Source organism: Zerene cesonia, chromosome 27, assembly GCF_012273895.1.
Source record: "Zerene cesonia ecotype Mississippi chromosome 27, Zerene_cesonia_1.1, whole genome shotgun sequence".
Classification (NCBI taxonomy): Eukaryota; Metazoa; Arthropoda; class Insecta; order Lepidoptera; family Pieridae; genus Zerene; species Zerene cesonia.
In genome coordinates this window covers 3,782,104-3,806,471 of record NC_052128.1, presented here as the reverse complement: position 1 = coordinate 3,806,471, position 24,368 = coordinate 3,782,104, and the positions used below count along the sequence as shown (strand labels likewise).

General features: G+C 33.4%; 1 protein-coding gene across 1 annotated transcript in view; it reads right to left on the bottom strand.

Moving 5' to 3' along the window:
- LOC119837277 (paired box protein Pax-6-like) overlaps nucleotides 1–21,433 on the bottom strand; it is a 37,895-nt gene extending 16,462 nt beyond the window's left edge. Inside the window, exons 1-4 of the mRNA XM_038362793.1 lie at nucleotides 21,292–21,433; nucleotides 20,567–20,732; nucleotides 18,315–18,495; nucleotides 378–627 (exon numbers count right to left, since the gene is read on the bottom strand). Of these exons, the coding sequence (XP_038218721.1) occupies nucleotides 378–627; nucleotides 18,315–18,495; nucleotides 20,567–20,732; nucleotides 21,292–21,433 (739 nt within the window). The remainder of the gene's footprint in view (nucleotides 1–377; nucleotides 628–18,314; nucleotides 18,496–20,566; nucleotides 20,733–21,291) is intronic.
- Between the last annotated feature and the right edge of the window lie 2,935 nt (nucleotides 21,434–24,368).

Genomic DNA, 24,368 nt, shown 5'->3' with positions numbered 1-24,368 from the left:
GATGCGTTGCGGTTGCGAGTTCCGCTGTTTCAGAGGTTGTTTTTGTGTTTTATTTTCATGATTATAAATTTTTATTATGTGTGTGTTTTAGATGATTTTAATAAAAAGGAATAGATGTACTAATGGTGGTATATGTAAAATATATTACTTTATTACTTGTATATATAACTAGCTATAATATTAAATAAAACGAACACTATGTAAATGTATATATACCTATTTTAGAACGCTATAGTAAATTATCTTATACCATTTAAGTCAGTTATGTGTTATTGTTTGTAATAACTTATCCTTTATTAACTTTAAAATAACATATCCTACATCAGGACCAATTTCTTACCCATACTTGAGTTAAATTTAACCATATCATCACTAACCTTTTTTCATCCCCATATCCCCATTGCACATGGGTTGCGGTCCAGGGCTTAAGCTATGCAGCTGATACGGGCTGCGGGTGTCGATCTGCGTCGGCCAGGGTGCCCTGGGCCAAGTGGGTGCTGCCCCCGGTGTGCCCAAGAGCCGCAGTCGCTCGTACACAGGCGTGGAGCAGTCTGAAGGTGGTTGCTGGTTTGTAGACTTCTCCTTCTGGGCTGCTAGGTTCCGGAGTACTCGGTTGATTGATGACACCTGGAAAAGTGGAGACATTAGTTATGTATGTTACATAACAATTGTATCTTACAATGAACAATAAAAATACCTTATGAGTAATCTGTTTCCTGTACTTAGTCACCTTTAAGTAAGACCCTTTTAAAGCTACGTTTTAAGTAACTAGGCTTATCTCTATGGATATTGGCTCCAGAGGAAGAAATTAGATCAGGAGGTCTTATACTAAAACTCATTATTGCTTTGTTATTATTGTATTTTAATTTGCCAGCACATCAATATCAGACATTTATGCCCTTTATAAATGGTGCGTAAAGTCGCATTCGATTCGTAATTAAACCATGGAGATGATTGATGAAATAAATAGCAAAATAGAACTAAAATACTTTGAACTAATACTAGATTGTTTAGTAATCAGTGCTTTATGATAAACATTCCTATTAAGAGAGTTTACCTGTCATAAAATTTATCACCAGCGTCATATTTTTTCTTATGTCAAATAGTTTGATAGAGAAAGAGATAAAATTGTTCGCTGACAAAATATTCATATAAGGGTATATTGATATTAGGGTCTTAGTATATACCAGTCCGATCCACCCCGGCTTCGCCTGTGGTACATATAGAGCCTTAAGTCTTTCTCAATAAATGGGCTATTTAATAATGAAAGAATTTTTCAAAACGGACCAGTAGTTCCTGATATTAGCGCGTTCAAACAAACCCTTCAGCTTTATAATATTAGTATAGATTAGAATATAGCAGATTGTATCTTTATGTAGGTAATATGATCGATTTTTACATAAATTCATACCAGATTAATTATATCTAATACACTTCCATATTAATTAGACTGTGAATGTATACGTGATAAATTATTTGTGTGGTCTTATAGCAAGATAATATTAAGATATCGTACGATGTCACTGATAATGTCGTCAATACGAGATCAGAAAAGCGTGTAACGTAGGTACTTGGCGTGTTATTGGAATTTATTTATGTTTATTGGTATGTTTTATATATAATATTGATCCTATTTTAAGTCTAATGGCAGCTCAATGTAATGTACCAATAGGAAACTGCTTTTGATTATTCCATAACGTTTTCGTTTCATTAACGTTAAGAGAGAATTAAGAACACTAAATAAGTAATAACTTTACCATGAATACTTAAAAGAACTGTTCACGAAGAAAATTTACAAAGTAATATGATGTAAGAAGAAACATTACAGTTTATGAAATGGTAATGGATTTCTTCTACAAACTTGCTCATCTAAATATTCTGGATTATCGGTTTATAACAGGTTTCAACTTCCATAAAAACAAGTCTATCTTTCATTCGCTGTTAATATTCGTAGGTATTCATCCCAACAGAGCTTATTTAAGCTTATGCATAGGCAAAAAATTCTAGGTCTCATGATATTTTATTTGGCAGGCTTTTTACGGATTTCTTACATAGCAGTCACATAAAGATACAAAGTTTGTAGAAATGCATATAGCCTCCAGGCCACCCGGGTACGCATAGACCAAAAATGTCCACGGCTCACCAACTGTCACACTGACATGTGACAGCGCGGCAAACGGACGTACCGGTAACTTAGACGTAGGGCAGGAAGGCGAGACACGGTAACACGATACGCAGACACGCGGTGGTCCGATCAGCGTGCTGACTGGCAGCTGGCGCGATGCCCGATCGACCGAGAAAGCGCGGCACGTTCGAAAAACGAACGTTCGTTTTTTTTCTTGTCTATGATTAGCAATGTTTTCTTTTTTTTAGGGAGCAAAGGTAATTGAGCGCTGCAGATTTATCGAATTAGAATATTACACAGTTGCAGTTAAATGTTGAGCGGTTTAGAACTCTAATAAATTACTTCACCATCTTCACCGTAAATATTACTTCTTTATCAACACAAACCTTAGAGTTATGATAGTAAGAAAATTGTAATTTTAATTGCCTCCATTTAAGCACTTTTTATTTATCCAATTACTCATGAAATACAGACAACAAAATTGAATTAAATTTATCCACTTCAAAGATACTGTTATTGTAACTTTAAAGTATTCTTAATTGCAATCTCAGGTGATCGGAACACTTCGATTAGAAAATTATAACAAGGCGTCTAATTAAAAGTCGACAATCTTGACCGTCCGACTAGAAAAATGGCTCTCAAGGGGTTGCAACTTATAAAAATTTCCTAACAAAATGAACTGAAAAGTTTTAACAAGCAACGAGTGATGTTTTCAAAGATTGAACACCAATGATTCTTGCCAATTAAATATTTGCTATTTAAATAAAAGGTAAAACAATTTTAAATATTTAAATGAAGCTTTAAAATGAAAAACGAATCTTTGAAAACGAGAACGTAGAGCGTGAACGAGTATTAAAATAAGCATAACAATATTTATGAATAATTCGAATTAAAACGTAAAAGATATTTTCCTACTAGAGTGCTCTGAAAGCTTTCAAAGGTGCGCGGTTTGTAAAAAACAATTATGCATAACCATAAACAAGCGGTCCGTGTAGAAGTGTGGCCATGTGTGAAAAACGTCTGTGCGCTGGTCGTTTGTAAAAAAATAAACTCCGCAAAGGACCTGTAAATGCTTCCATAATTCGTATTACACACTCATTGACTTGTTTTCACGATTGTACTCGACTAATTCACCAATTAGTAAATAACCCCTTCTGTTATAGGTATTTATGTTTATATCTGTTTACACATATTAATTTTCTTTATGAGAATGCATTTAGACAATGTCCGGTTAACAATCGGTTCTCGTTCGGTTGGACTTAAATAGATTTTTTGTGGTTTTAAATGTTCACGGGGAATTAGGTTTACAACGCAGTTAACATAAGTAGTGACTAGAGAATTACTTATGTTTATTGAAAGGGTTTAACTCGTAAATGTCAAGTTAACCTCTTTTTAATGCTCTTAAAAGCATCTTATGGATGTTGGATTAAAGTGGTTTTGCTTTTGAAATTGTTTTATGTTGTTCCCTTGATGGTAAGCGATCACTACATTGAACATTTGCAGAGTTAGTGCCTCTACAAATGCATTGCCAGTTTTTATAAGGCCTGCAGCTAGGCTAAAGCCCCAGGTGTGAGCTGGCCCAATTCGTGCCGAAGAGTGCTCAACCCTAATTGAAAATTGATAACCATATATTGTTTTTAAATTTGTGTAAATTATAATTTGTATAATAAGTCGATTTGATGTTGAGAAATTCGAAGCCGACCTAATTCGGCTTGGTACTAAAGTGACTTAATAAAATGCTAGAAAAAATGTTTAGACAAAACTAACAGAGAAGAAATTTAAATGGATAGGATAACATTGAACTCAGAGTGTACCAACAAAAAGATGAAGCCTTTATGTTATTTTGATTGATTGATTTTCTTTATACCCGAAGAAATATTAAAACATTAAATTTAATGTCATTGTCTACATGTTTATCAAAATAATAATATTATAAGTATTCCATAAGCCTAAGCGAGTGCAAGGAATTATGTTTTATCGATTAGATGAGCCTATCTATAAGTACATAGAAAGTTCTAGATATAAACCATATGTATATTGTACGGGACGATGTTTATATTTGGAAATCGATGTATGTAATTCAGATAACTATCATGTGTTCTTATGGTTTTTGTGTTCAAGGAGTTTTTATGCATAGAATATTTCTAAAACGTCCATTGAAATTAAATTCAAACATTATACCGGCAATCGTACCCCCGATACGAGAAGTCGAGTTTTGAATACAAAATAAATTACATTATACCTAACGTGCACCTCCGAAACGGTACAGTAAAATGAAAGGTACCCTCTAAATACCGAGTGAGGTGAAGCGAAAAAATTATCTTATATTTGTTCAGACGCCGTGAACGTAGGGTGAGAATACTTTTCAATAAGCTTAGGGATTTTTTATTTTTACCAGGCAGGGCCATCTTGTAAACGCGAATCGATGCGAGCATTTAATAATTCTAATTGCATTTAATTCTGCTCGAATTGCATTTATATTCATTTATATTCAAAATTGTTTGGATCACGATGTAGTTATTGAGATAACTAGCAAATTGAACATTTTAACATATTTAGTAATACAATATCATAATACGTGTGTAATGAGATACTGTACTAAAATCAAGGCATTTTAATGGTACACTTCATTGAGATTCCACGACACTTTTAGGTTTCGAAAGTCATTTATTCAATTAGACTTCTTATAGGAGCATTTTTGAATCGTCATAACATAGCAGTTTGTAATTTGATACAGCTTTTTATTTATTTCTAGAAGTTAAAGGAAGAAATTATAAAAATATCGTTTTATCCCTATTAAAAAAGATAGAAAAGAGTAAATACTAGAGAGTGACAATTTAGGTAGAAAAATGTAAATTAGATTTAAAACCAAACCTGAATAAAGATTGGTGATAAAAATTTAGAGAAGTTTATTAATAAAGCACTCATTCGTCATAGGTATATATTATAATCGTGGTCAGTTTAAGAGAAGTTAAAAGAATCCTGTTTAAATAAGTATTTATACAAAATAATCTAGTTTCCTTAGATTATTATAAAACTCATCAAAATCCTTCTTTCAGCGTAAGCCTGAAAATTTAGATTACTAATACGATTATACAGGCAGACAGTTTGTCCCTTTTAATTTTTTTTCTCTATGTACGGATACCAAGCCGTTATTAAAATGTCTGCCGAATAACTATTTCGTATGTAGTTATAAAATACAAAGCACGCCTGGTTTTTTTTTACCGTCGTGTTTTCTTGTTAATCAGTGGGAATGTAATTTTAAACATAGTATAAAATGCATTTTGCAATTTTCATAAATCTATTTAAAACTGGCGCTATCTAGTACAACGCTCGTTGACTTCGTTCAAAATTATAATGTCGCCGAATAAAAAAGCAGTGCATTACTCTCAGCATTGTTGAATACTGAAGGGTCCTTCACAATAGGCAACCTGCTGGGTGTATTGTGCGCGAAGTCGGCACTTTGCGAGTCAATATTTTGGCTGACTTTTACTCTTGTCAGATGTTTTAAATCTTTGCAACGTAAGCGTACAACTGCGCACCTCGCAGTGCGTCGGGCCTCGCTGCATTTCATTGATTATCCTTTTGTTTTTTCTTTTCACGTTTTGAATTTCGAATTCAATGCGAAAATCTGGTGTTGATGCAGCGTTATTATATTCAGCCTTTTGTTGCTTTTTTATCTGTTGAAATGCTTTACTTAATACGAATGCGCACGCCGCGTCGGCGAATGAATTTTATATTTTGCTTAAAATATTTAAAGGAAAATATCAAACAATGACGTGCAAAATTTGAATTATTGTATACTTAATTCCGCATGATAAAGGGACAAAAGAATTCATGCTTCGAATAATTGAAATAAAGCTACCACAAGACGCCCCTTGACTTAAGAACCAACGCCTTCTGAATTAAAAAAAAAACTTTCCCGCCCATGCTCGATGACAGCGCGGGTCAACATTTAATTCGAGTCATTCCCACGATTTGAAATTTCAATTTAATCGTTAACTATTGTTGTTTGCAATCAAAGAAATGGGTCAATACGTAAAGAGCTCATAAAATCTATTGTTTGATTGAGACTTATAGGCAGTTTATCAATACAGCGGTGCATTGTGACGCGGCGGGGTGCGTCTATACAATATTACAAGAATCTAAGGTGTTTCGTTCCTCATTCTGAATCATTTGAGAGTGAAATGATATGCAACCATTTATTAGGTGCTTTCTCATGGTGGCTGCTGGGCGAATTGATCCGTGAATTATTTCGTCAATATGGTGGGGTACTTAATTAATTTTGTTTGAATTGTTAACTTGGAACTTACCGATAAATATGTATTGTTCGTCCTTGATTGTTTATAGCGAAAATTAACGTGTCAATACATTTATATTTGTTAAGATATTTTGACTTTCCACATTGAATATAGCGTATAACAAAGTGATATTCAAAATAGATTTTCTTTGAAGGGATAATAGGGATAATATGATAGTAATTCGCATTTTATATATTATTATTCACCTTTCCAACTCGGCAGATATATCGCTATTTTCCGCGAAATGGCCGAATGTTTCCAGTGTAAGCCCAAAACCCCCGAAAGGGCTGGCGTGAAATTGATTATTGATTTATTTTATTATATTTTTAAGGATGGATAAGGGTGACTTCCTTTCGAGTTTGGTAAGAGTGAAATAATAGGAAGTGTGACGAAGTGATTGTTCCGGTCGTAAAAGCGTGATAAATTGTTATTTTATTGATTGAGGTTAGGCTTATACAGCGGCGATCATCCTTTAATGCTTAAATATTTGCAATCTGAATGCTTGGCACAACTACTTGTTTTATTGAATATATATTTTAATTGTACTTTGTTATAAGAAATTGATTTGATTGCCAATTGTTATTATTATCGTATATGCGTTATTTATTTATATACTGATATAAAAACTCACTAACACAGTCTAGGACACAAAGATTTCTTTAAACTGCCAGTAATAAAGTGAAAACAGAGAGGGTCAACACAATTAAATACTTCCATCTTTGAGAACCAACCAAATGGCAAAAGTCAATTGTGTTTATTTCATGAACCGCTCCCAGTCGTCGATAATGGTGATTTTATTTTAATGACAATAATCGTCAGTATTATTATTAATATTATGTATTATATTCGGCACGAGAATGAACGCTCGACTGAATCAGAAAGACGCGTAACGGACGTTTTTACGTTTATATTTTATGAAAATAAGCGTCACTTTTGTTTCCTGTTAAAATGTGTTCGGTTTGACGCGTGCTTGTGTTCATTGGGTACACTTACTTACCTATTTTTGAAACAATACAAGTCGACACGTTATGTCAAAGTGGAGATTGTGTGAGGTGTAAATCATATTATATACGTGATTATTTATTGTATTTGTTATCATGTATGATTATGTAATTAAAATTACATTAATTTTAATAAAAAAGTACTTTTGAATTAACTTGCATGAAAATGTGCTAAAAATTACAGAGAAAATAGCTAGGAGAGTAGAGAGCTCGTGCAAATTTCGTCCCATTAGTCATAGTCGTAGTTTACACTTAACATTTTACAATACAGTTCACGACTCGCAATGAATATGAGTGTAAATCAAGCATCAAATCAACCACACTGCGGCTGCGCAATTGTCTATAATTACGGACAACTGACACCCTGTAATCACCGAATTAAATCTCCCAAAAAAAATCATAAATATTCATTTGAACATATCTGGATACTATTATTACATTTAATACCCACCCTCGAACAACAAAACCCAACAAGGACATCGTTTAAGCACAAAAGCACTGCACACTGCATAAAATTATAATAAATATGGAGAAAGAGCTATAAATTACAATTGGAGTGAGCGAGATGGATAGCGCGGTCATCGCGAATGCTAACGCAGTGTTGCCACATTCGTAAATCGCGAGGTGACAATAGTGACATGTCATTTGGGGGCATCAATGTTGTAGGGTAGTTGTAATAAGTCATAACTCATGTTAACTCGAGGAGGGGTATCGTAATGACTATGAATTCTGATTTAGATCGAAACCTATTATTGTCGGGTGACGACGCTGTCAACGCTTTCTTGGGGGTCGACGTCATCTGTGAAATTATTGTAAAATGGCTTTAAATTCGCCGAATTATTGGAGTCTGTGGGAGAATAAATGTGGTAGAACTAAAGGAGATTGCATAATTGTGTCTGCGTTTTAATTATACCGGAGAGCCGAAACGGCATGAAAAATTGGTTAAATTAACAAACTCTAAAAGTAACAGCGTCTGCGTGCTATCTGCGTCTTTTATCCTTATCTACGTACAATAATCCTTATCTATAACGGACGATGTAAGCATGCATAGACGAGCCTAATACCAACAGTCGTATTTACCTAAACAAGCAGAATGCGTGGTCAGTGGTCGGCGCGATCGGAATGCTAATCCAGATTGGGTAATGAATGGTCGGCTGCGTTTGGCTGGCGAGCTTTGAGTCGCATATTAGCGCATTGATTTGTTTCATCAACTATTCAATTCTATGCGTACTCCCTTATACTTTTATGGTAATCTTCTAATGTGTTGGATGTTTAAACAGATATATATGTCACCGTAAGATCGTACTAGCTTGTAATCTGACTATTTATGAGTGTCTATTAAATTCTAAGCGCTACCTAATTGGCTTACAAAACCTATTTCTTTTAGTACCTATTATATTGATATTTAAGTATTGTATTGCTCCATGAACTTATAAAACCCTTTTTTAATATCTATAATATATACTTCATTAACGTAAAAATCGGATAGCCTATAGTAAATATAGAAGAACTATTGTTATAAATTAAACGAGTTATCCTCACTCCTGACTTTACGCCATATTGTGAATAAATAAAACAGCGATTCCCGTAATAACTCACATTTTACACATCTCAACGGCCATTAACTAATTTGAATATATCATAAATAGGGAGATTCCTCAAGCGGTTTGAAGTGGGATTAAAATTAAACTCGCGTAAAACGTATAGCATATGTCGATAGCGAACGAGGGACGCACCCCACTAAATAAGATTTTATTCTTTTAAAAAAAATAAATAAAATCACGCTTCCAAGCTCCTGATTGTGAGCAAATACGTTAAATTAATTACAGTCTTGGAACTTTTTTTGATGTTTAGTTAATAGATTAGCAGTTGTTAAATGTTTCTTGAGATTTATGTAGAGGGTTTAACATTGTAACTTAATCTTTTTACTCGCATAAACTGTCCCTTTTTTTAAATCTTTGGTCATGTTTTATTTTTAGTCTGCCATTACTTGGAAATAGTTCCATTTGATTTGAAATATCAATGAATAACATATAAACCAACGACTATGTATTACTTCCAAGTAACTATATGAAAAGTTTTCTTCTCATCTTTTCAGAACAAATAATATTTAAAAAATATGATTACTTATGTATTCAAGTTTTCATCAACCCCTTCGAAAATAGCTTTTGCTTACATCTATTAAATCAAAAGAAAAAAAAAAACAAGCGCTGGGTATAAAAATATGTGAAGAAATTAAACCTGAACATATATACCTTAAAAAGTATTATATATAATTCAAAGAATACGCCAGATGAACACACAGGGACCTATCACAAATATATATAGAATTTCTATTACGAAATTTAACAAGATAATACGACAAGCAAATTAAATTCCCTCGCAGCGGCTAATGTTTATCAAAGAAAGCCTAAGAGGCTGATTATGACTGTTTGGTAGTACTCCGTTTGAAGTGCAGTCAAGCGGTGTGGCCCTAAGAATGCCTTTAACTGAACTGCGTAACTTGCTAGGCAAATATATAAGCGGTGACGTACAAAGAACGTAGGTTTATATAATATTTGAAGGTAAATAGCTGGATGGGCTCCGGGCTTGAGATCAAAACTAGGTAACTGTTTGAATGACTAGTTTGGTTATTATTTGTATTATTATTATATAGTAGTTGTTGCGACTTCAAAATACAGCTACACCTTCCTAAATGTTATAATATCCTTGAGAATAGTGTAGATTTCTGTTAGTGAAATTTTATAATGTAGTTTTATCTTCTTAAATAAATGGTAGGTAACATGTGAACATACTTACACGAAAGGTTATAGGTTAGGTTTATGGTGTGATTTTGGCTGGTTTATGAAATCGGATCAGTAGTTTTATAAAATTATCGGAGAATATACGACAATTAGAAAATTCGAGAGGTGGTGTCATTACCTACATAATTAATAATTAGTATTGCGTCGAGTATAATTACACTCATAAAAAGAAGGATTTTGTTTACCATATAATCTATGAGATAAGCCACTTTAATTTTTTTTATAAAATGCACGTGTTCCTTTAAATTGTAATCAAATAATGAGAGATTTTTACAAACTAGACCCTAACCTAATAAAAGCGTTTAATTCGTGACAATACCCCAATATGTAGTCCCAAGTTGATAGTAATCTCGTATTTTATCTAATCAAGTATCTGTTGATAGTGTATTGCGTACAGGGGTGTCTGTACGGTCAGAATAAAAGGCAGAGATACGTTTCGTAGTCGAGAGATTATTTGGGGAAGTGGCGTACAAAATTCTGAGTAAAATAGAAAAGAATACATTTACAATAATTAAATAATCAGATTCTATTGTATTATTCATATACACGATGCAAGCACTCACACAGGTAAATGACTAAGTATTAACGTGGAGAAAATTATCCAAATGTATAGTTCAGGCGTGAAAAAGACGTGCAGTTATTTCTGAGTAACGTATTTGTACGTAAAGTATTTGTACGTCATCAAATTTTTTAAGAATTATTGGACCTGATGACAATGCCTTAATTTTATCAATCGACTTCAAAAAAAAGAAGGGGTTATCAATTTGACTGTTATTTTTGCGTAACTACCACATTCATTTTGCCGTCCCCATATTTTTTTTAAAAATTATTTAGTCATGTAATTAATATGTCCTTATTTAATTCCAATATTTTACTCATTTCTCACCAAAAATGTTTTCTTTGCTGTCCGTACACGTGGGATCACAAGTGTGGCATCTCAACTGTAGTGGACGAAGGGATTAAGAGCTAATATACACAATCCGTTCCTACTTGATTTTAATGTGGCAGCATTATACATTATACTGTGTGTATATTCATACGACGAATAAATAATTATGCTTTTTCGCTTTTTGATTCTGTTAATATACCTTATTACATTTGTCCATAAATAAATCGTAAAAGAAACATTATCTAAAATTTAAATTAGTTGATAAGTCCGTCATTGCATTTTCTTTATTTTCTTGAGCGAGATAGGTATACGCATAAAATTTGTTTACCACATTTTTTGATTGTGTAAAATTAAGGAAACAAAAATTTACAGACATCGTTGTTAAAAAATAATATAAAGAGAAGGACATAGAACTCCTTTCATTTAGAAGTCGGTTAAAATAACGTTGTAAGAATAAGTCAATACAATTTAAGACCTTAAATATAGAATCAAAACATCTCAAGAGTAAAACTGGTTATCCTGATCTGGCTATTAATATAAACTCATGAAATTATCGTATTGTCACTGATCCTTGATAAACGGACAAAGTTTGAATTGTATTAATCCGCTACATACAAACGTACAAACAGAACATGCTACTAAACGCGTGTTCAAAATGAAAGCGTGATAAAATAGTAAAATACTGTTATTAAAAACATGTAATCTATATTGACAATGATAAAACCAATGACCATAAATTAAGTGCAATTTAAAACTATTTAACAATGTATGAAATAGTTAACTAGACATGAACATAAAACTCAATAATACTACAGAATTACAATGCGACATAATCTCGATCGATACTCGAATAAAATACAACACTTTAAATATTGCACAAGTCGATAATAATAAGAGGAAATAATATAAAAATTGCAGCGACGCACGTGGCGTTTGGATACTTATCTCGCTTCGATTGTCACCCTTCGGTCCGTGTTAGTGATGAGTTTTCACAGTACAAATATTATGCTCACGGAAAACCGACGTAGATATATAAGTAGATGGTATGATTAGGTTTACGGGAACATGCTTAGTTTTACAATACTTTTTACCACGCTTTTATTTATTGGAAGGATATTTGAGGGAAGGAATTCTCGTTTCTGGTATTTGGGCGAATAACGAATCTTTATACCGAGATAATGCGTATAGAGCCTAAATTCTTCAGAACTTTTCTCTGTATTATAAGTACGACAACCTATAACTTTGTTTATTGTTTTTGACAGCTTACAAAAAGCATCCAACAACAAACTTTTCAGTAGGTACACAGTTTTATATTTCTACAATGTTTTTGTTGGGACCATGTTTTGCAGTTTTCATTGAGAATGCATTAAAGTCATTATATTAATTGTATTTGATAAAAGTGAAGTTATAGAGTATCATTTTTTTATGTTTTCAGTAGTAGAGTTAATTTATTTACTTATTCTTTATCGAACACTTACAAAAATATAAAACAGAGATGAAAAGTTTAGTGGTAGAGTCTGATATTTTACCACAAATAGACAAAGTACATATATCTGAATAAGTTATATTAGAAACTAAAACGGAACGAGGGTGTAAAACATATTTACAAATATAAAAATGTAAGCCGAATCGTGCATATCTTGTACAATACAACTCTAAATAACCAATGTAGAGTCAGATTAGTAGTTAGGTCTTATACGGCTCTACTTTTTTATTGTAAACAAGCTGCGCCCCGCAGTTTCACTCGCGTAAGTCCGTATCCCGTAGGAATATCGGGATAAAAAGTTGCCTATATGTAATTCCAGTTGTCCAGCTGTCAACGTACCAAATTTCATTGCAATTGGTTCAGTAGTTTTTGCATGAAAGAGCAAAAAACACACACACATCCTTACTAACTTTCGCATTTATAATATTAGTAGGATTAGTAGGATTTACGTCAAAGAGAGTCGAATTGACTACCAGGGATATCAGTAAGGGGCGTTACTGGGTAATCTATAGGCACTAATATTATAAATACTACTAGCTGCACCCGGCAAACGCTGTTCTGCCTTACTCTTATCGTTTAGTGGTATGAAAAATAGATGTTAGCCGATTCTCAGACCTACCCAATATGCTTACCAAATTTCAGAGGAATCGGTCAAGCTTTTTCGGAGGAGTATAGAGACTAACATTGTGACACGAGAATTTTATATATATAGAGATAAAGAGTTAATAAATGTTCTAAATCTGTATCTAAACACATAGGCTATATAGTAGCAAGATTTTTATCGCGAGTGAAGCTAGGGTGAGAGGCTTGTATCCCATAAAGTCCATATTATGATCTTTATAAAGAATCAATAGGTGTTAAGAACTCAGCACACAATAGTACAGGAGGCGGTTGTGATCACGTGCCGGCTCGCCTTATTGCACTCAAAACTTGTAATTAACTGTTGAGGGTGAATTCTATTGACACCTTAGCCATAGTTATAGCTTTCATTAATTTATAAGTATATTATAAATATGATACAGAAGACATTTAATAACGTATAAGCAGTGTGAGTATGGTCAAATAATAATGGTCCGTGTAACTGGTTTTTGTTTTTATTAGAAACGAAACATATAATAAGTTTATTTGATTTAAGAAATGTAATGTAATGTAGATTTAATACTGCGAAATATAGTTTGTAGGCGTCATCACCCGTCATTTTAAAATTATTTGCGAATTATTTGCGCAGCTAGCGCCCCGAGGTTTCACTCGTGTAAGTCCGTATCCCGTAGGATTATCGGGATGAAAAGTAGCGTTTATATTATTCGAGTTGTCCAGCTATCTACGTACCAAATTTTATTGCAACTGGTTCAGTAGTTTTTGCGTGAAAGAGCAACAAACACATACACACATACACATCCTCACAAACTTTCGCATTTATAATATTATTAGTAGTCAGTTTATAATATTAGTGATTGTTTCAAGTACGAGTTATTCGATAAAATAAATAGATTTTATACTTCAATTGTATACCGCTGCAAGGTATTTGCATGTGGCATCGTCACAAACAGTAAAACTAAACAATTGTTGCGAATACATATTTATTTGCTGGACCGATCGCACTCAAGTTTAATATAAGCCTTAAATCCCACGAATTGTGGTATTAATTTCTCTCTGACGCTTCAAGCTTTAAAGCAACTTTATATCAAATATGTCTTATCAAAGTAGACTCTATTTCTACACATATACAATACATTTTCAAATAATTTTTGGCTATCACATCTATTTAGTGTTGCCAAGTAAAATGGAACATTGTTGCGTTGCATTAAAATATGTTTTGCTATGTTGCGTAGGTTTAAGGGGAGGATGGGTAATACTGGACCACATGCATGTCGCGTGCGCGCCACGCGTTTCTGCGATAATCTTCTTTGACTCTCTTTGTTACAATTTGTTGCCGCGATATCCCAACCCCCGTGAGATCGCCGTCTCAGATATGATACGTAATGATATTTTAAATCAGTGTTCTGAGCTATTCGCCGGAACAATCTGCACCTAATATCGTCGTATATTGTTTATTTATTTTCCGTGTGTAAATTTATAAGCCATTCTGAACGCAGTAGGAAAGTAAGGGTTAAAGAATGAAATAAGTAGAAAACAAAATGATAGTTAACGCTTAATAGACAACGAAGATAAGGAGAAATAAGGATTTGGACTAACATAGAGGCTCTTCCATAGAGAAGTTATGTAAAGAGCAAAAAGAAATGACTGGAATTTCAAAAAGCCTAGGAAACTTAGAACAAAAAACCAATATTTTCATCATACCTTATCTTTACTTTAATAACAAAACAAGTACGCAAATGAATTTTACAACAGCAAAATAATAAATATAAATAACATAGTGTTAATTTCAATTATGAGATTATTCGTCAAACATGCTACCAAAAAAAACGGTCCGACATCATGCGTCGACAGTAACGTGACAAGAAAATATCGCGATACAATAAAATGAAGTTGTCATCCCCAGCAAAAGTGCCGGGAGCGTGCTAAATGCATTAATTTGGCCTGGATTTAGTGGCCCGGAAGTGATTTGCTACGGGAAAGCATGCTCAACACGATATGACCCTATGACAACCCTGACGACAATATACCCTCTCACCGCATATTTTTATTGTTAATTAAAATCGTACTGTAACATTATGGGTATTAATCACACATTTGAACGGCAAAACGAATCGTTTAGGGCTGTGTATTTAGTAAGGTTGAGTGGTTTCGCTTTTTTAGTTAAGGGTCGTTACTGTAAAGGTTTAACTGTAGTTTCAATCTTGTTTGTTATTAAGCTAAACGAGACGATTCAATAAGGGAATCAAATTCACAATCATTTATTCTTCAAACGTTCTTCTGTTAACTTGTAGATATTGATGAAGTATTAATCCATACATCACTTTGTTTGTAAGATTAAATCGCAGTTTAGAAATAACGTATAAAATCATAAGATTTACATAAATGTGAGTTTGTACCGCAACCAATATAATTAATTTATCGTGTGTTAATTTAATACAGTCCCGACGTTCATATCAATTTTAGCTCGGGCATCACATTAACAAAATCAGACGAGAGTTGACGTCATACTGAATCGATCCCTTGACGTTAATATATTCACCTTTAAGCACCCTTAAATGTATCTACGTAAACACGACATAACCCCGTCCTCGATAAATACAGAGAGCGTTTACATATCATCTACCTGTTTATAGATACCTAACAGCCCACCCTACCCTCGCTGATAACTTAAAGACTTTATCCCCTGTACAGGAATTTTTACGGTAACAAAAGCCTTCATATTTTCTTTATTCGCGCCGTGTCAAAATCGCCCTGTTCCCCCCATCCATTGAATAAACGGCCAACTCTTTCGCACCTATTACAAAGCCGATATCTTCATCTCATTTTATAGATACCTTCCATTTCGGGGTTTTATGTTTTTCTCGATATTCTTGGCGGAGTGCTTAATGCTTCTTTTTCTCGAACCGTCAACGACAGGGTGATGGCATGAATTTATTAATTAATTTATGTTAAGTATTCATTAGAAGGGGTGTTTAGGAATTCGTCCGTTGCTTAAATTCGACTTAATGACTGTGTTATTTTCGCATCTTAATATCTTTTTTTGCGTCGTTTCTTTTTAGTGGCCGTAAAGAGTTAAGACTGTAGTAAAGTATGAGTGATACGAAAGAAGTATTCGTTATGACGTTTATTCGTCAACATTGTTCTATTGAATATTTATTTTCGTATTGTTTTTATTATTGCCGTTCTTATTTCTTCTTATAATTATTTAGATTTAAGGAAGTGGACAGATAGGAAAACATATAAAGGTCACTTTTACATTACATATAAGGAAAATCTATATACATCGAACACCAGATATTATAGTTTAATATAAGAATTGGATTGTATACATCAAAATATTGCTATTAATAATATAAATGAAATTATTATAAAATCCACTAATAAAACCCATAGACAAAAGCATCAACCTCTATAGAGGCATCGGCGACGCAAGGCACCAATAGGGAGCGCCTTATTCAAAAAAGGGAAAGACGAAGAAAAAAGTTATAACGTCATATTGTTTTGCCAAGGGGGTGGGAGGGGGGCTAGTGCTGGGGAAGATAAGGCGCTATGACATCCTATGTATATTTAAGTATGACGATGTTTTATACGCGATTTGAAATACATTTAGTTCGAGTAATACTCGTGGATTTTAAAGTTATTTGAACATATTTCGTGCATTGAATAAGTTTATGTAGGGACTTTGAATGCGTTTATAAGTAATGGTCTTAATGGAAGATTTGTTCGAGTTATTCATATTTTTATTTCAAATACTTAACTGTTGGTTATGTACTAAACAAACTTCATCCATATATCACTACATAGTATAAAACAAAGTTACTATCTCTGTCCCTATGTATGCTTAAATCTTTAAAGCTACGCAGCGGATTTTGATGGGGTTTTATTAATAGATAGAGTGATTAAAGAGGAAGGTTTATGTGTATAATAACATCTATTAAACTACTCCGAATTTAACGCGTGCGAAGCCGCCGACAACAGCTAGTATGATATAAAGTGAACTATCTATCCCAAATCTTATTTATTAATCGAAACCAAATGTATTGAACGAATTTATTGACTAAAAAGTATAACGTAAACCTAACTAAGTCTAACTGATTTATGAGCAAAATAATGTGAATAGTAATCGATGTTTGATTGAGATACATATGTGTGTGGAGTAGTCCTACTATCCTATCCTAATAAAATTATAAATGCGAAAGTTTATAAGGATGTGTGTGTGTGTTTGTTACTCTTTCACGCAAAAACTACTGAACCGATTGCAATGAAATTTGGTATGTAGACAGCTGGATAACTGGAATAACATATATGCAACTTTTTATCCCGATATTTCTACGGGATACGAACTTACGCGGGTGAAACCGCGGGGCGCAGCTAGTTCTGTTTAATCCTAAACGCAAATTATTGCAATAACAATATACATAGACTTTAAATGCTGGCCACAAACTGTATAATTAAGCTGGTAGAGTCGTTTACTAAGTAAACCTCACGCGGTCATGTTACATGACAATCGTTATTGTTGACATAAGCCAATTGCGTGTTTGTGCTACTCAATTTATTTCAAATTCCAATCAAAATGTTTAAAAGAAAGTTGGATTACCGTTTATAAGACAATTGTCGATCGTTTCTCGAAGAATAATTACTAAAACATCGAAAAACTGTTTGAGAAGTTTCGTGATTATTTGATGAAATACAGTTTGTCGAGTCGGATTGTACGTTCTTTAGCTCTTTAAAATATCATAATAGAATAATCATTGAATTAATATGATGAATTGATGAATATATCCCAACAAGTGTCATTAAAATAAAAGCATCAAATTCCCACTCATAGATAAACTAGTATTATAGCGGTCCATCCCGGATTCGCTCGGTATACCCTCTTCATCAGCCCATATGTTATGCTTATGCCCACTACTGGTACACAGGCCTCCTATGAGGTACATATATTGCTCGTGGTACATATATCGCCTACAGTACTCAGGGATCACGCACATATGCAATGGTGAAAGAATTTTGACATCGGATACTTAGTTCCTGAGATTAACGCATTCCAACAAACAAACTTATTCTTCAGCTTCTTATTATTAGTACAGATTTCAAAAAGTACTCACACTAGGTATATTATCGGAGGTACAGACTCCCTCGCTGAGCAGACGGTCCCGGATCTCCCATGCGAAGATGGAAGGGCACTCCCTCTTGTACTGGGCAATCTTGCTTACCACCTCTGCGGTGGCGACACGTGGTTTTGAACCACCGATAGCACGCGGTCGAATGGACCCCGTTTCGTAGTATCTGTAAAATAGGACACTGTTTATTTGGGCAATAAAATGCGAAATTTGAATGGATAAAATTATTAATATACATACTTATTGCGTATTTTTAAATAAATGCACCAAAAAGCAATAAAATAAGACACTAACATTAATAGAATTAGAAAATGTAATGTCTTAATTCGTTAATCCGATTTAGCCATACTTGTGAAAAATTGTCATATCATCTTTTCATTCTTAATCAAAAATACTGATAAGACAAGAAAGATTGAGTTTGTTAATTAGTGTAGTGTTAATGTTGTTAATGTTAGATTTGTAGTTCTTAGTTTTTTCGAATTGCAAAATGAAATCAATCTTTAATTAGTACAAGAAATTTGGCTATTTCGACGAACGATAAAAAACATTTTCAGGCAATTCTAGACTTTTGATCTATACAATGTAAAAAAAAGGTTTCCTATGCCGATATCACACGGCGAATGTTTTATCTAATATCGAGTTGCAAACTGGTTTGGTGTCAGATTCTCGAATCAGAAGACGTATTTTGTTTTATTACCTGGCCATATGTTTACTATAAGTCTTTTATTATAGTAAAATACACCTTATAACATTTGGATATTGTAACTGTATATATTTATAATTATTCTTGCTTTTATTATTTAGAACAGGAATTTAACTCTCTTTCTAACTCTTGTTTGTTGTTTATGTTGTCGTGTAATAATCGTTTCAAAAATTACCAGCTTTAACTTGTTCCCTTATATTTTTTGTGAATATAATGTAATATATGATATATCTAAGCTTCCATTTATATGCAAAATTTCACCCAAATCTATTCAACGGTTAGATAGAAGATTCAGAAATATAGTTACTTGTCCATTTAATTCTGTTCGCAGAACACAAATTAAAATTAGTGTAAAGAGTTAATATAAAATTAAAAATACATTACACTTAAAGTAAAGATTTCTAACGCAACAAAATTATAAAATCGCCTTCATCAAAACGACATGGAATTCCGTTATTAGTAAATAAAACCTCAATATTCATATCAACCGCAAACTTAATAAAAATCAATATTCAATGCGTCATGAAAATAGACCGTCTCACGTTACACGTCTGTCACCTAAAACCAACCTTCGTAGTTACCTTGTCCGTCCAATAATACCGTCAATTTATATTTTCAATATTTATTCCATTAATCTCTTCGATCGGGTATTTTTAATCTGGACGGGTTTCGCTGTTTTGCTATGAAATGTGGTTGCAACTATGATACTGCGGTTGGGGCCTGTTAGACCTCGTATTGATTACAGGCAACATTTTTCGGATAACTGGGTGTTGTATTGCCAGCTCTGGTCGGGATCTATGCTGCTACGTTATGACGATTGTGGTTTGATCTTGGGTATTACGATTGATTGAGCCATTTGATTGATCCGGTTCAAGGATTAATGGTGAATAAAACAGTAGCCCAATAGAATAGAATAATGTATATGAAATTTGTTACATTACATTATAGAATGATACTGTATCGTTCATTCTTCTTACCAACGTTAATAAACAAATAAGTATTACTTTTATAAACAGTATGTAAATATAGTTAATGTAGATCTATATTTCTTTGGGATCCTCAGATTTATTGTAATACAAGTATTTTGAAAAATAGTCATATTGCAATAAGTACGAGTATTAAGCTTCTTGTCAAAATTCTAACTTTATTCATTCAATCTGACTAAAATACAAGTAACAGAATACTTTCCGTTACGCAAGGTACATGTAAACTGCTCAGTTACGTTACAGGGTCTCTTTTTAGCTATTGTTCATAAAGTTGGATCAAAGTTGTTGATATTTTTCAATCTCGTTTGGAATGGAGTCATTATGTAGGTGATGTCGAAATAATCTTGTCTTGGAGACTATATAAAGATGCTTCTGTGTCTAATTTCTCTTCTGTCCTTACGAAGCCAATCCCTTAGATTGTGATTAAATTATTGCAGACAATACTTCTATATTTGCGCACTCCCAATCCTATCGTGTCCTGCTTACTAGAATCAAAAAGCATTCGAAATACAAACAGAAGAACGTTTAAAAAAGCGACAATACGTTACCTGCCGAGTATCTTAGACACGCAGCCGTTGGAGACCTGTAGGATCCTGCTGATGTCGCAGGGCCGAGCCCCCGAGTGCGCCAGCTCGACGATCTTCTGCCGCGTGGAGTCGGGCAGCGGTCTGCCTCCTACAAACACGCCGCCGAGCTGGTTAACACCGCTGTGACCTGTTCACCACAAGCCTGCTTACTCTAATTAATCACGTTTCCACTTCATGATGCACAGACTTATAATGTAACAGGTTATCTGCCACAGCAATGCAGCGAACGAGCTTACAAGAAACGCAGATGTGCTGCATTTTTTGTAAGTTACGAGAATATTATTTAGTTTAGTGTGTTAATAGTTATATGTCTAGCACTACTTGTATTGGAGAAAAGATTATAATTACGAGTATTAAGCGGATTGTATCTATTTATTTGAGAGTATTAAATAAAACGCAACCACTTCACAAATCGACTAATTTTTAGAATCTGATCAAAATATCGATAACGTTAGATAATGCTTTTATACTTATCATATTCCAACGCATTCTGAATATTGCTGAGTTTTAGAAGTACTAGAGTCTAAAACGCCAAAATAGCGATGGTACTGAAATATTATAACTAATTTTGAAAGGTCAATCAACCGCAAATAACTTTGTCACAAAAGCATATAGTCCTCCTACATCTAAGAGTTTCAATATTCGAATCAGACTCAGATAAAATAAAGAATGGTGGTCACCATTACCTTTACCTTTGTGCGCCAAGTCGTCCATTCTGTCGAGGAGCTGGTCCGGCGGCCAGGGGGATATAGGGGTGATCTGCTGCGCCGGCAGCATTGTGTATACCCCGTATTCTTCTATGGTGAGGCCCTTGTGTAAAGATGGCATTTTGATTTTTTAAAGTACAGATTGGTTTAGGAGATAATGCTGGTATGGATTTGAATGTGATTCGGAATTTAGTAAGGTGGAATGTTGATATACATATGTGATATTTTTATAGATTTTTTTAATACGAAATGGTACGAATCAAATTGAATTACTTTCAAAAGGGTAATATACATCGTAATTATATTGAGGCCTTATTCTTTTAACAATCCGTTAATTTTACACAATATAATTTAACTTGAATTTTTATGTCAAATTATAATGCGAAAAACGAAAAGAAATAACTTAATAATTAATAACTAGCAGCAAAAAGTGTGAATTAAATATTACGTATAACGCAAACTGAACTCAAATTGTAATTAAGTACCTACGATATAACTTATTTTTTACTCATTACTTAGCAAATATAAGCTTCAGCTCTTTGCTTACATAGAACCAATTTAAATGGAGCCTACATATAATTCCTACCCAATATCCATACAATTCGGTTTAGTACATTTGGTCGATCTTTGTATATAAACTCTAGGTAAAAACTTTGTTGTATGTATATATTTTAAGACGTAAAATGTTGTATTGTGTAACTATCAGGGTATATTGAAATGAAAACATTTAAGAATCTTGAAATATTAAAGAAAAACACTCTCAATTAATAAATGTTTATAACTTTCAGTACTTGTAGAATTGTAATATTAAAATATTATATCCTACAGAAATAAAAAATTAAAAGGTAACGCTCAAATAAAGAAAGACTTAATATAGGAGACGTTAGACTACGACGCCTTTGCCCTTAAAACTTTGGTCCATTATTAAACCTCTTTAGAATACCTCTAAGGAATCTATTATTGCCCAGGAAAACAACATTTTTGAGAAGCAAAAGTCTCTAATTTCTTTTGAGCTGGATAATTTATGAGATAGTCAATTAAGGTGCACGCTTTTATAGACTTCACATGTAAGTTAGCATTTTAGTATATTTGTATTTTCCTTAAGACGATTCGATTCGATTTTGATTAAGTTTAGTTATTTATAATTTTTATATCTAGACTTATCGCAGTAAATTAGGCAGTACTTTGAAAATTTAACAGCTTATTAATTTAATATTTTGGATTATAAATGAATATTAAAATGTTGTATGTTTATGTAATCAATTCGATGAAAAAGGCTTTACATATTGAGGTAAATACGCATAACTATCTGAAGTACGACAAGATAGAAAAGAGAGTACCTACTTACGTATTTACTACTTATATGCGTTATATCTTATACTCTCTGCTAATCTAGGTGATAGGTTATTACAGTAGTATGAAAATCTATTTTTAAGACATTGGAAGGGAAGAGCGGAGGCCCATATCCTTTTCCTTCCCCTTCCCAGTTCTTTCCTTTATTCCTCTCGCCAATCCTTTCTTAGTCCCTTCCCAATTTCAAGTCGGCAATCCATTTGTTGAGGCATAAGGTCTGCAATGGACCTTATGCCTCTCTAAATGTTCATGGGCGGTGGTAGCGCTTACCATCAGGCGTCCCACCAGCTCCTTTGTCGCTGTGACATAAGAAAAGGCAACGAGCTTTCCCCGATGGATAGCAAATACGTCCATACATGTCCCTAACAGTGTTACGGGTGTGGCCTAAATGAAGATCAAATAAATGCAGCAATGTTAAGTAAGGTCTCATTTTAACATATTTTCTGATTGATGCATTTATTCGTATATTTAGCTACAGAAAATAAATCATTCGCACAGGTAGGGCCACTGCAAATGACCCGCATGCGAGAAGAGATGAGAAAAGGATCGACAATTGGAAGAAAGGAATAGACTGGGAATGGTGGGGAAAAGGAAACGGACGCTCTGAATTAGATCAGTGATTTTTTTGAGATGATTATTATGAGCTAGTTAGTCATGTTGCCCCATCGCGTCCTATTATTATCATTTAGATGAAAAATTTTTTTTAGGTCTTTTTTTATTTTCATAGTGCATCCAATTTATCCAGTTCAATTTAAGTTGTAACTTTTCGGCCATTTGGTATATAATACAGAAAGAAATAAGTACCGACGTAATGTCTGCTATTTCTTGGTACTTACTAGTTGTGTGGCTATGGAATTCTTATTTGATTTATTTAATTTAAATTTAATATGTTTTTTTAATAACTGTATCCTCGTTATAATTATTAAAAAGGTTTTTCGAATCTTTTTACTCTATATTATATACTTATATATGATACTTTTATCTTTTACTAACTGTGACCCGCGGTTTCACCCACGTTGTATCTAAATGATTTAATAGCTTTATGCCTTCCTCAATAAATTGACTTTTTAACAGAGACTATTTTTTTTAAATGCAAACCAGTGGTTCCTGAGATTGATCGCGTACAAACAAACAGACTCTTCTGCTTTATATATTAATAAGTACCTAGGTATAGATTGCGTTTCCAACGGCGCCTTCCTACTAACGATACTTTTTTAAATCATTTATATATAACTAGCCCGGCTTCGTCCATGGTACATATATAGCCTATGTCACTCAGTGAAGTTGTCGCATTCTAATTATGAGAGAATTTTTCAAATCGGTCTATTGGTTTTAGCGTGATAACGTTACAAACATACAAAAATATAAGTTTCCCGTTATAATATTAGTGTACATATATAGAATACAAACTGAATAGGCGTTGGCCGATTCTCAGACTTGCCCGATATGCACACCAAGTTTTATGAGAATCAGTCCAGCCGTTTCTGAGGTGTATAGGAACGAACATTGTGACACGAGAATTTTATATATAAGATGTTATGTTAAGCATTACTACGCTAATTAAGGAAAATAATGGCGAATAAAGTTTTATAAGAATGTATATTCATTCGTAAATAAAATATCTATATATTATGTTTAAATATAAAGATTACTAAATCGGTCTAAGTGCTAAAATTAATTCTTGAGTGGTTCGAAAAAGTAGA